This window comes from Pelodiscus sinensis, chromosome 7 (assembly GCF_049634645.1).
Source record: "Pelodiscus sinensis isolate JC-2024 chromosome 7, ASM4963464v1, whole genome shotgun sequence".
NCBI lineage: Eukaryota > Metazoa > Chordata > Testudines > Trionychidae > Pelodiscus > Pelodiscus sinensis.
The window spans coordinates 70,996,172-71,009,714 of NC_134717.1; the positions used below are offsets into that span (position 1 = coordinate 70,996,172).

At 41.7% G+C, this 13,543-nt stretch overlaps 2 protein-coding genes across 10 annotated transcripts in view; one reads left to right on the forward strand and one right to left on the reverse strand.

The window, feature by feature from the left end:
* Window positions 1-13,543, reverse strand: part of HECW2 (HECT, C2 and WW domain containing E3 ubiquitin protein ligase 2) — a 309,520-nt gene that overhangs the window by 286,366 nt on the left and 9,611 nt on the right. The window lies entirely within an intron of this gene.
* Window positions 1-13,543, forward strand: part of CCDC150 (coiled-coil domain containing 150) — a 48,388-nt gene that overhangs the window by 24,754 nt on the left and 10,091 nt on the right. For 5 of the 9 annotated variants that reach the window (XM_075934236.1, XM_075934233.1, XM_075934234.1 and 2 more), the window contains 9 exons: window positions 81-205; window positions 911-1,088; window positions 1,805-1,888; window positions 3,711-3,818; window positions 3,922-3,984; window positions 8,261-8,281; window positions 8,371-8,499; window positions 11,236-11,405; window positions 12,690-12,783. In XM_075934236.1, coding sequence (XP_075790351.1) covers window positions 81-205; window positions 911-1,088; window positions 1,805-1,888; window positions 3,711-3,818; window positions 3,922-3,984; window positions 8,261-8,281; window positions 8,371-8,499; window positions 11,236-11,405; window positions 12,690-12,783 — 972 coding nt within the window. Of the gene's footprint in view, window positions 1-80; window positions 206-910; window positions 1,089-1,804; window positions 1,889-3,710; window positions 3,819-3,921; window positions 3,985-4,006; window positions 6,043-8,260; window positions 8,282-8,370; window positions 8,500-11,235; window positions 11,406-12,689; window positions 12,784-13,543 lie in introns of those variants that run through there. The other 4 variants (XM_014570882.3, XM_006117901.4, XM_014570885.3 and 1 more) reach the window with 3 other exon arrangements.

The following is a 13,543-nucleotide window of genomic DNA, read 5'->3' on the forward strand; positions in this document are numbered from 1 at the left end:
CCTCTTCCAGCCTTTTTCTCTCTGTAGCCTTTTGTATAATCCTTTGAGATTTCACAGCAACATTTCCATTTCCTCTTTAGGCAGAACAGGAGAGGATGACTCAGAAACTGCAGGAACAAGACTTGCTGCTGGATGCTGCCCGAGCCAACATTATAGGAGAGGTGCAAAGTGTGCAGAATGAAAAAGCCCAACTTCAAAAAGATCTGTGAGGAATATTCTAAACCGTTATTCTTCAATCTTTTCTCCCTTGCATACAAGCAGTTTCTGGTATGTCCTGGTCCCTGTATCTGTCCAAGCCTATTACAGCTTCTATTTATTTCCTACATAAGAATGGCCATGTTGGGTCAGACCAAAGGTCCATCTAGCCCCCAATACTGACTTCCAACAGTGGCCAATGCCAGATGCCCCAGAGGGAGTGAATAGAACAGTTAATCATCAAGTGATCCCTCCCCTGTCATCCATTTCCAGTCTCTGACAAACAGAGGCTGGGGACACCATTCTTACCCATCCAGGCTAATAGCCACTGATAGGCCTAACCTCCATGAATTTATCTAGTTCTTTTTTGAATCCTATTAAAGTCTTGGTCTTCACAACATCTTCTGGCAAGAAGTTCCACAGGCCGACCCTGCGATGCATGAAGAAAAACTTCCTTTTGTTTGTTTTAAACCTGCTAGCCATTTATTTCATTTGGTGACCCCTCATTCTTATATTCTGAGAACTAGTAAATAACTTTTTCTTATTCGTTTTTTCAACACCAGTCATGATTTTATGCTTGCTGATGCTTACTCGGGACTTTTGAACACAGTAAAGCAGGTATTAATAGGGATGTCTGGTATATATTTTCTGTTCACAACATCTAAAATTGTGAGGTATAGAATTCCAACTCATGCTTCCTGTCTCACTTACACAGGGAGGCATTGCGCACAGAGCATGCTGGCTGCAGACAAAAAGCATGCCTACCTGAGGATATGACAACCACACAGAAGGTGCTCCTGGAGTCTACTATTGTTAGACTACGAGGTGAACTGGAGACAGCAGTGAAAGGAAGAGGAGATCTACTGATGGAGAAGGAGCGTCTTCAGCAAGAGGTACAAGAAATATTTTAATCTACTGTATATCTGAGTTTCTGTGAGCAAGTGAGTCCATCTGTCCAAGAACTCCTCCTAAACCAGGGCTGGGCAAGAGCCTGGTCCACCTACCTCTCTGATCCGGCCTGTGTGGCAGTTCCTTGCCCTGCCCCCAATGAGTTGCCTGGGAGCTCGGGACGCATGAGCCCTTTCAACTGCTTCTATTTAAAGGGTTCATGACTTCCCTGAGCTTCCAGGTAGTGCATTAGTGGAGGGGCTGAGAGCTATGAGCCCTTTCAACTGCTTCTATTTAAAAGGCTCACGGGGAAAGACCCAAGCAATGCCAGGTAAAACAAAAATTCAGTTTTCTCCAAATTTCAGTTGTGCTGACATACCCCCCAGACTTCTCTCGAGTACCCCTAAGGGTACCCATACTACTGTTGAGAAACACTGCTCTAGATGGCTGAGAATCAGTGTGTGCCTGCTTCTTCCTATATATTGAGGTGGCTTAGTACCAGGGTGATATGACTATATCTTTCTCCTGCTCTGATGTTTCACTTGGTGAGATCTCTTGTTCATTTTTAAATGAAAATTTGATCAAAATAGGAGGACAAATGTACTAAAACTTCAAGGGGAAAAGGGCTAATAAACCTCAGAGGGAGAGAAGATGCTAAAGCCCAAGTCTATTTTGGCTTGCTTTTCCTAGGAGTGGGTGACCTCTGCTCTTGTTTTCCCAGCATGCTCAACAGCAGGTTGAACAGGTTCTAGCAGAACTGACTGACAGTAAGAATAAACTGGCCTACGACAAAGGAAAGCTTCAGGTACCTGATTTTTGCCTTTTTTCAGTTTATTCAGATCAGGGAAAAATGCTTCTGTCCAGCAGATCTAGGATTATTTAACCAAACATTTATTATTATAATTAGAAGGAAGTTCTTGTATTTCCTTCTGCAGATGTCATTAGTACAACAGCCAGATATTTTAAGTAGTTTTGGATTCAAAACTGTGTTTAATCCTCATCAGACCAGATATTGCCTTTAGGTAAAAGATTGGGTTGAGATGCCTCACTTATTACACCTATAGGATTCCAGATAAATAAGTATGAAAATCACTGAGCAGGAAGGAAAGGGGGACAATTTAAAGCAACATGTCTCCCTGTCATAGAAATCTTAGGATTTTGGAATGTCTTGTTATTCCAAGAGGTAAAATAAGAAGGGAGCAGACTGCATGGTTATAAAAAAAAATAAAGAATAAAGATGAAGGTAAGTGGACAATAGAAAGGGAGTTGCAGATGGGTGCCTGAGAATTTGGGAGATGGGTGCATGGATTTTGGTGTGCTTGTGAAAAAACAATATGGAAGGGGCCCGTGGAGAAGAACAGTGGCTATTTACAAGGTGAGCCAGCTGCAGGTTTGTGTAATGTCACCATATCTGGTGATTAATTATTATTAATGAATGCTCAAGAGGTACAATAAAGATGGGAAACGGTTCAAAACTATAACACAGAAAGTTAAAATAGATGTGTAAGTCAAAAAATGGAAAATGTTAGACTTCTCAAGGGCTTAGGTAGGCATCACACATGCTTTAGCTATTTAGTAGCATCAAGCACAGCCTTGTGAAGCTTTAAAGCCCTGATAGACGAGCCCCACATGAGCAGCTATTCAATAGGTGGTGCAGTTTTCTCAACTGTACAGCAGCTACACAGAGGGCTGTTTTTGAGTCCCCAGGTGTGGTCAGTTGCTGCACACCTCACCATTCCACATCTGAAATGGTTGAGTTTGCAACAGCATGGCAGCTCAACGCCAGAAGTCTCTTGTAAGGTGCTGAATGATGAGGAAGGCATTTCTTACAGGTGAAACAGCTTGTTCCCATTCTGTTTGCCACAATGTATTGGCAGCCACCATGTAGATGGTCAGCAACAAAGTCCATATTGGTCTTTTAGTTATGAGTAAGGTACTTCCAGTATATATTTGAAAAATGTCACTACTTGTATTTCCTGAATTGTGTCCAGGAGGTTCTTTCCTCCAGTATGAGGTCTGATATAAGCAAAAGGAATGTTAGGAGACCTGATGTTAGGAGACTGGTAGCCAATTATGTTTTGTGCTCTTATGGTTCCCGTTGTTAGTCTCATTGTTAGATTCAATTATACTAGTTTTGTGTGGGGAAGGTTTAGCCATGCAGGAGCAACATTACTCTTAGTAAAAGAGTAATATTATTTTACTAAGTAGCATTATGTCCTCAAGCTGAGCCTGCAAGCTTATTGAAGAGGACATTTCTTTTCTTAATCTTCTGAGCTACCTTGGAGAGATAAGTGTGTGAGCTAGAATTAGTCATAACTATACGGATATAGTTAATGATGATGGCCAAGACGCTATCCTGAGCTTTGTATTAAAGTGATTTAATTTTAATTTTGTTTAATTTAAATGTTTTAATTTTTCCTTTATGTGAAGATAAAGTAAAAGGACTTTCTTGCTGCTCATATTCTGATACTTTACTCAGTGTTAATTTCTTTTAGTTTTACAAACACATTCTCCCCTTCCCCGCCCCCTTCTGCTTTTCTGGATGTCTCAAACTCAATTTCTGTTCTTCACTTACTAAATAGGCTCAATGAGATATGTGCTGACTGTGTCTCTGTGTTTTCCTTTAGAATAAAGTACAGCAGCTTGAAGAAGAAATGCAATCTCTTGCAGATGCACGTTCAGAGAATAATCACCTTCACAAACTGAATACAGCCTTAGAGATCAAATATACTCAGGTACAGACAAATTCAGAGGATTCCTCACTTCTCACCACGGTCAGACTGCTCCCCTCAAGAACATCAGTAATTTAATACTTATTTTTATTATTCTAAATTACAGCTGAGTATAGAACTTGGCTCTGTCAAGATGAACATGCAACAGATGGAAGCTCAGCTAAAGCAGGTATCAAAACAATCAAGGTGGTTTCCTGCAAATTTAATGTGTGTATATTGAGGGTTGGAATGTGCCAAATTGGTGGGATTGTAGGCATTTCCATGTTTGTCTATTCATGGCTCACTGTGGAGAGCACAAATTGTTACAAGTTATTTGACTGCTTTTTTGGGAGGAGAAAAGGAAGAATGCAGTGAATGTTCAGGCTAATCTGGTCTAAATCACTTATTCAGTCTTTTAGCAACAGCTCAAAGATGGATTGTGTTGCCCTGGGCAGAAGCACCAAGCATGCATGTTTTATTTGATGCACTGGGCCATGTTCTCTGCTGATCTTGCTTAGGTTTCTGAGAAGAAATAGAAGTCTGTGAGTTCCAGTTTAGTAATGCAAATTAGTTCTTGGTCAGAAAAGGAAATCCTTTAGATTCTTAAATAAAATGATTGTTCATGGTAACTGCCTTAAAGTGTGTTCTGTTGGGCTGGAGAGCTCCTATAGGGGTCAAGAAAAATGTTTTAAGTGGTAGGGTATGCACATGTACAAGTTTAATCTGCTAACCAAGGGACAGCATGGTGTCATGCTAGTTTGCACAACAGATTATAGTAGCAGGATGCAGCAGAGATTGGGATTGGATTCTACAGCACAGTAGGTCTTGTTTCACTTACCTCCCATGGGCAAATAAGCCAGTCTTCATGCCTCAGTACCCCATCTATAACGGGGATAATAACACTTCCCTACCTCACAGGGATGTCAAGGGGATAAATAATGGAGCTGGGCAGGATAGTTTGTTTGACAGGTAAACACATTTTCTCATACTGAATTTAGATGACTCTCAAACTTTTGCAAAACCAAAAATCCAACAACAAAAATATCTTTAGGGTGCTCAAAATAATTAGAAAAATTGAAAAATCAGAATTTAATTTTTTTTTCCCAATAACTGATTTGAAAAATTCATACAGCTTTATCCTTTCCTGCAAAAAGTTTCAGTTTTGACCAATCAGAATTTTTTGACAAATCAAGCAAATCCCAACTGGATGTAACAGATACTTTAAAGATCATTAGAGAGTCTGACACTCTGTCACTGTCAATGGGAGCATAGATCCAGTCCAGTACCCACTACCCAAACTTTGGGAAGACAGTTTACAAAGATAATGTAGTATCTCCATTCTACAGATGGGGTAAAATGGAGACACAAAAAAGCAAGTGATTGGCAGAATCACGAACAGATCAGCCCTTAAAATGTTCTGCCTCACATGGCGCAAGATTAAGTTCCTTATGGTGATCTGTTATGTTCTGCTTGATGAAGTCACAGTATATAGTATGATAAGAAGGAAAAGGCATAATGACATCACATATAGTTCTAATGCTGTACTGGTGAGCAGTGATGTCTCAGTTTACTAAGATATGAAGGGAAGCCACACCGATTTACCTTCTTGAATAAGTTGCTATGGAAAATTTGGTCTCGCAAAGTTTTAGGAAAGAAAATTTTAAAAACCCATCCAACTAATCAGAAGTGTAGTAAATGAGGCTTTAATATGGCTTACTACCAAGGTCTTTATAAAGTAATGTAGTGCAGGGATAAGATGCAGTATCTGTGAGTGTGGCTTCTGTTGTGTCTTCAGAGAAGAGACTTTGTTAGGGGGTAGTTTATTACCTTACTGTGCGCTCTTCTGGTTTTCTTTATTTCTTCCTCTTTTCCACACTCTACCAATTCTGCCTGTTTGGACTGACTGGATTGTTTTGTAGCAACAATGCCACCAAAAAGAAGAAAATCCCCAGAGAGGCCCTGGCAGCAGAAGTCCAGTGTTCGTTACATTAGATCACATATAGGAGGTTTAGGAGAGGAAACTGCAGGCTTTGAATCACAAGCCCCTTCACACAAGGTTCATTTCATGCCAGATCTACATTCAAGGAAATCTGCTTCTGAATGTGGTGACTGTCCTAGAATCTCTCTGTGGACTTTGTTAAATGCTATTAAGACCATGGAAGAAAGATTGGAGGGTAAAATAGACATCCTTGCACCAAGGCTATTGAAAACTGAATGGTCTACAGAACTTAGTGAAGATTTCATGAGGGTGAGTGAAGACAGTGAAACATAGATTAGCAGAGGGTGCTGAACCTTGGCTCACCAGAGCATTTCATAATTCCTATGGTCTGTTTAAATACATTATACTAGTGGCCAATTCATTAGCATTTTGTCATCATGTTTTCATCATTTTAGTTTATGTAAGTGTTTAAATAAATTATGCTGTATATAGAAATAGCCTATCCAAATACATATGAAACAAGCTGAACTTATAAAAATACAGGTACCTTTAAATCTTAATAAAATATGTAGAATCTGTTTGGCCCACATAAGGTTTATCTTAGGTTTATGTATCCCTCCTGGATAATAGAGTTGGGCATCTCTGAACTAGAGGCTGGATACGCAAGGCAGTTTCTGTTAATTTAATTTGTTAATTTAAATTGTTAGCAAAAATGAAGAAATACTGGAGTCTTTGGGAGCTTCTTGTACAGAAAGATGCAGGCTTAATTAATAAAGTCTATTTAAGAGGTATAAAGTGTTTATTCTAGATGTGGGATAATGTAGTTGTGGTCCTGTCTGAACTGTTGCTGTAAGAATGCCAGACTATCTTCTGATTGATGCTATACATTATGTTATTCATTTTATGTGAAGATAAGAATCAGATTTGGTTTATAATGGTAATGGGACAAAGAAAGTTCTCTGCATTTTAAACTCTCTCAGTAACTGAGTCCAAAAGCTGTGGATTTGATTTACAATTGGAAGTTTCAAGGAGCAGAGTAGAAACTGAAACTTTCATCTTACCCTGATTGACACAAAATAGGTCATCTTTGATTTGAGGAAGCCAAAAGTCTTTTAAACTTTTTTCTTGGGAGCCAGATACTGGAGATACTCAGAGGTTGTCATTGAAAGTTGTTACTTTTTATTTCAGAAATATAATTGTCTTATTCTGATTTCCATTTTCTGAACAGTATATTGGCACTGTGACTAAAATTTCTTTCTTTTTGAATGACCTATTTTGTGCACTCTTTTAATGTTAAAACAAGTGGCATTCCCAGACACATGTTCCTATGCCTAGAGCTATAGTTATGGCTGGCAGTATTGAGAAGAGTCTCATGAAAACGTTAACTATTTGTGTTAAGATGCACTTTGAAAACAAATTATTTTTCCCTCCTTCCTCTGTGTTATAAACTGTGGATTATAAGGACTGTGTTTACCAGGGATGAGTGAGCAGAGGCTCTTTTCTTACTTAATCTGTATTTGCTATTTAATCTAATTTTAATTTTGTCAGATGCTACGTAAAATATTGCAGATCTTAATACATGTAACAATTAATTAGTAATGTGCACTAAATTGAGGGCATGTTTGAAGAATGGGTGATCTGCAGTGATGTACCATAATGTCTATTGATAAAGCACCCATGATTCTAATGGATTTTTAAATATTTGTTATGCTGTATAAACAAGAACAGTGCTCTCTAAAAATAAAACCAAGGCAATAAATCCTACCAATAGATTCAGGAGAAAACACATCTGCTTGTTTCAGTCCTGCTCATGTTTAATTTATTCTAAAGCTTGGATTCTGAGGGAAATACTTGGCCTTTGTTTCATAAAGTCAAAAAGAGATTTAATGCCTCCGAAAGAAAGAATGTGGTGCCCGTGGGTGCCATGGCACCCGCCAGGGCATTTATGTGTGCCCGCTGAAACATCTGGGCTGCCCCCCCCCCAGGCGTGCGGCCCATGCGTGGTGCTGACCCCGGGCGCGTGGCTCATGGGCGGCCCCTGCCCCGGGCGCACAGCACATGCGCGGTGCTGGCCCTGGACTCAGAGCGCATGGGCAGCTCCTGCCCCCGGTGCGTGGGTGGCCCCTGCCCCGGGCGCGCGGCACATGCGCGGTGCCAGCCCCTGGCGCGTGAGCGGCCCCGCCCCCAGATGCCCGACATGTGAGCGGCCCCGCCCCCGGACACCCGGCACATGAGTGGCCCCACCCCCAGACACCCAGCAGCCACGAAAGGTAGGGGACCATTGCTATAAAGAAACTTTATGGGACTGTAGAAAACTTGGCCATACCCATGATAAGTGGACATCTGGCTAACTAAAACCATGCCAGACCACGGATGTTGCCAAACCAGAGAGTGCTAGACTAGAGAGATTCAATCTGTACTGTAGCACCTATTGGTCAAAGCCAGACGAAGAGGTGACAGTTTCTGTCTTATGCTTGTTTTGAAAAGTAAAATCCCTTGTTCTAAATACAGAATCTCTCACTTTCAGGACATCTGGACCATTTTGCTGGTAAAGTCCCTCCACCACCTTAAATTGTAATTAAATGCCTGTGATTTGGAAAACTAGAATTCAACATTTTCCTCCTTCTCTTTGCAAAGGCACAGGCCATCCTTGAACACAAAGAAGAAGAAGTTTGTATGGCAATCAAGTCCCATGATGAGGCATTACGAGAGACTCAGAAAATTAAGGGGCACATAGAAGCCATCAAAGAGAGGGAGAAGCAAAAGGCAAGGAAGCAGGAGTTTTTAAAAAGGAAACATATGTGCTATAGGCTGGCTCAGATTCCAGCACAGCAAATTTGAACTTGAACATAAGTCTTATTGGCCTGTTGGTGTGTAATGGACAACAGTGCTCCAATACGGTTTCTGGAACATGTGTAGAATACTGACTCCTGAGACTCAAGGTGTTGTACAATCCTGTATGATGTTTTGTAGTACAGGCAGTCCCCAGGTTACGTACAAGATAGGGACTATAGGTTTGTTCTTAAGTTGAATTTGTATGTAAGTCGGAACTGGCTCCAGATTCAGCTGCTGCCACTGAAACTGACCAGGGGCTGACTACAGGAAGCCGGAGGCAGAGTTGCTCTGCCCCCAGCTTCCTGGAATCAGCCTGATCAGTTTCAACAACTGCTGAATCTTGAGCCTGGGACAGAACAGCTGGGGTGCTGCCCGGTAGGTTCCCACAGCGTCCCGCAACAAAAGCCTGGTCTGCTGGGGGGGGGGGCGCACTAGCTGCACCCCCTTCCCTCCCAGCAAACCAGGGAGACCCGAGCAAAGCTGCACAGGCGGAGGGATGCTGCCTGTGCGGCTTTGCTCCTGTCTCCCTGGTCTGCTGGGGGGGTCCAGCGGCTTTGCTGGACCCCCCCAGCAGACCAGGGAGACCCGGGCAAAGCCGCCGCCTGGGCAAACGAGCAAAGCCGGGCAAACGAGCAAAGCTGCCCAGGCGGCGGGGGTCCCGCTGCCTGGGTGGCTTTGCTCCCGGGCAAACGAGCAAAGCCACCCAGGCGGCGGCTTTGCTCAGGTGTCCCTGGTCTGCTGGGGGGGTCCAGCGGCTTTGCTGGACTCCCCCAGCAGACCAGGGAGACCGGGAGAAGCTTTTCTCACCCCGGAGGACACGGGTGGCGACCCGCCGCCCGTGAGCTCCGGGGCAAGAAAAGCCCCGTTCATAAGTGCGGATCCGACTTAAGTCAGATCCGCGTAAGTCGGGGACTGCCTGTATTATACTTTTAACTGGTGGTCATTGATAAAGGAGGCTGATGGTACCAGCAACATATAGTTGGTAACTAAGGGTTAATATTTAGTTAGGAAGTTCTGTATCAGCAATTGGGACCTGATTCTCCTCTTACATCTGTGTGAATCAGGAGTTATCTTGAAATCAGTGGAGTTAATACTTATGTAAAATGGTGTGAGGAGTCACCAGGTTTGTACTTAATGCTCAGCCATAACATGGGTGCAAAACAGAGTCTGGCGATTGCAACACAGTTAATGTGGACAATACCACAACATGCTGGTAGAATTCATATTCCATTCTTACTCTTTCCCTGTACTGATGGGATCTGAATGCCACAGAGGCAGCCTGCTTAACAGCATTGGTGAAATTGGAGGAGGTTAGAGCTGGTCTTCCTTTGTCAGAATGACAGATTGCTCTGATGATTAAACCAAAGGAAGGGTAGAAAGTGGAGAGGAATTCTGGAGAACTTTTCTCCTCCAGCATACTTCTAAATACAGGCTGCAGAAGCTGTTCTGATAATTGGGCCTACAGATTTACCATAATAGTGAGTTAATCTCTAAATAATAAGTTAAAATTCATAAGATATCCCAAATATTGATGGGAAAAGGTACAAGAGAGAGACAGGCAGAATTAATCTACTTACCACTCCTTTTTGGGGGCCTTAAAAAAGTGACTTTAGAGAGAAAATTGGCTACTGCCAACCTCACTTTCTCCTGGGATCCCAAGTCTTTGTCATCCTGATCCTGAGAGATGTGAGCAGGCCAGAGAGAGGGAGCCAGGTGACACTGCCACATGCTCCCATAAAATCCCTAATAGCACTTGGGATGTGATACAGTCTTCCTATCACTCCCAGAAGTGAGTGCTTTTCCTTCATTGCCTTATTTCCTCTTTCCTATCCTTTCTCCTTTTTCCTTCTGTTTAATAAGACTGGATTAGCTGGCCAAGACTACATTTTGTAACATAGAAGTAAGCCTGTGACCAATATAGGCAGCTAAATACAATATCTTCTTACATAGCTCAATGCTGGCACAAACTTGCTAGGCTTTGAAGTGGCTAAAACCACATGCTGTGCCTGAGTTTTTCCAGTGCTGAAACTGCAAGTGAAAGTCAACTCCAAAGACAGAAACTTCGTTTTCTATCTTTGCTGTTCTTTTCTTTCTCCTTGTGTGCCTGTTCATCTTGTTTTATCTTCTAGGTAATGGGATTAGATTTTAACAAGAACAACTGTTTCTACCCATCTCTACTAACTTTTATTTTTTCCAAAAAAGAACCTTAATTTAATGGTACCCATCTTAAATACCATCTAAGAAACTATCAATGGGGTTATTTTCCTTCTAAAAACCATAAAAAGGAAAAGGAAACAAGGATGTTGTTGAAATTAAAGCCTTATTTAATATTTTACATTTTAAATGCTTTAACTGTCTTCCTTTTTTCCTTTATTGTCTTTAATAAAAAGCTAAAAGGATTTTAATTGTGTATTTGCCGTGGTATTAACCAGGCTGAAATCTCTACCTACCAACCGTGAAACTTGTATAAAACTGTTTAATGTTGGACAGTGACTGGATTATGTTAACACCTTTGGCCCAGATATTCCATCTAAATTAATACAATGAACACAAGACTAATCTTCCCTTGAGGTGTAACCTTCTTATGATTTATATAAGGAGTATGACCAAAGTAGTCTTTTGGAAATTAACCAGTTTCCTCCCTCGGCCTGCTTTCTGGTATTTTAGATGGCAAAGTTACAGCACCAACTACAGGAGGCAAAGGAGGATAACAATAAGGTGACAGCTGTGCTGGAGAATGTGCTGGCTTCTCACAGCAGGATGCAGGCAGCTCTGGAGAAAGTCCAAACTGAGCTGGGGTGCAAGGATTCTGAGATCACAGGGCTCAGAAAAGACCGGTAACTATGCTTGAAACAGTTCTCTGTGACTCTCCGTATCTGCAGTGTAATGAAAAACTAGACAAGCCAGGACATGAAATGACTTGATCACTAGCTCTTTCCCTCAGGCTCAAGACCATTATCTGCCTTTGGGAAGTAAACAAACTATCTAGGACTAGATAAGATAGTTCCCAGTGAACCCAGTTTGTATTTATAATTCCTGCAGTTCATTTTTTTTCTGCAATTTTGGAAGCATGGAGGAAGAGCAGAGGCAAAGCACTAGCTGAATTTGCCCCTCATGGACATATGATCAACTTTGTATCCGTTGCAGTTAAGAATACGCTGCTTCCAGCTCATTTGAAGAAGTGGGCTTTGCCCATGAAAGCTCATACTATATATATTTTTGTTAGCCTAGAAGGTAAAATAGGACTACTTGTTGTTTTTACTGTCTTTTCTGTTAACCTACATATCATTCTTGTGCAACAGGCACACTGCACCTAGGGTATAAAAAGATCTCTTGATGTCAATCACATGAAGGGATTTATGTCTGGGGATACTAGAAGTCTCATATCAAAAAACCTTCTTCAGACTGTTTTAATATGTTTTTCATATGACATTTTTCCTCATTGAGGTATATCTTCATGAGTACCTCTGCAAATTTCATGGTACACATACAATGCAATTTGTCTTACTTTGTTTAGTAACTGTTAATTATTTTAAATTTTAGGGGAAATGCTCTATTATAAAGCCAATATCTGATTACTAATCCCAAGAGGTGCTTATGTAGCCATCTAGCAGAGTGAAGATTGTAGTATAAATGCAAACAGCACATTAACTGTATTTTTTTCTGATCTTGGCTGTTACCTTTCCTTGTTATCTAACTGGATTAGCACAAGGAAAGGTTGCCGCATTTCCTGTGTGGACACAATTTATTAGGGGTGGTTTTGTGTGTGTGTTTTATTCTAGTTTGAGTAGTTAACCTCCTGGCCCAAAACCTCATTGGTCAAAGATCTCTGAGAATTTGCAACACTTTCCTTCATATGTTTGAAGACTCAGTGTTAGTTGTAAAATAAAGTTTTAGAATAAGTAGTTGGCAGGACACATAATTACAGCCGTGATGTGAACCAGTGAAGCCTGCCAGCCACCTGAATTTTAATTTGTCATAGTGAAAAACAAATACTTTGAAGGTAGAAAACTAAACTGTGAGGTGGCCTCTACCCTAGAGGGAAGAGGAATGAATACATAGGTGGGCTTTACTGTTAATCATGCCTCTTGATCTTTACTCTCTCCTCTTGTTGTTTGCAGGACCCAGAGCCAACAAAAAATCCAGAGGCTAGAGGCAGAATTGGAACAGTGCCAAGCCAAACTGCTTGTCATAGACTCTCAGCACAATAGTCAGGTAGAGACCAAGTTTTTCCAGTTATAAGAGATTGGATTAGTTCTGTGATACTGATCTATCCTCCTTTTTTGGACGATGGAATGTGGGGGAATACCTGCTGGGAAGCTTACAAGGCAAAAATCTGTCAACGTTGGGGTACATAATTTTATGGATATTTAGCAAGGAAGTTTTACTGCCACCAAATGCCTTGTGAAAGATAAACTTCCAGCAGTCTTCAAATGGCAACAGTGAATGTGAAAAAAATTCTAAAATTTGTATTTCTTTCCCATGAATACAGGTTGGACCTCCTTGGTCCAGCACCCTTGGGACGTGATTGGTCCCCAGATGACGGATTTGGCCAGATCAGGGGAAGGTCATTTCTGGCTCCCCTGCTCCTGGCCCATCCTCCTGCCCTGCCACCCCACTGGGCTTCCCGACTCCCCTGGCAGCCCAGCTCGGTCATGTGCACTGGGTTTCCCACCTCCTCTCCACAATCCAGCTGGGCTTTATGCAGGCCCGCCCAGCTCTGCTCCCTCAGCCCAGTCGAGCTCTGTGCCAGGCTCCCAGTCCCATTCCACAGACAGGCTACATGTAGACTGCAGAGTTAAATCAGAAAAAGATACACAATTTGCAGTATGCAAATTATGTATCTTTTTCCAATCTTCTTTCGAAAGAGGCTTTTCTGAAATTTGTTGCATCTACATAGCGCCAAATTTCAGAAAAACCTCTTTAGACACATCCCTTATGCCTCGTAGAATGAGGTTTACAGGGATGGAAAAAG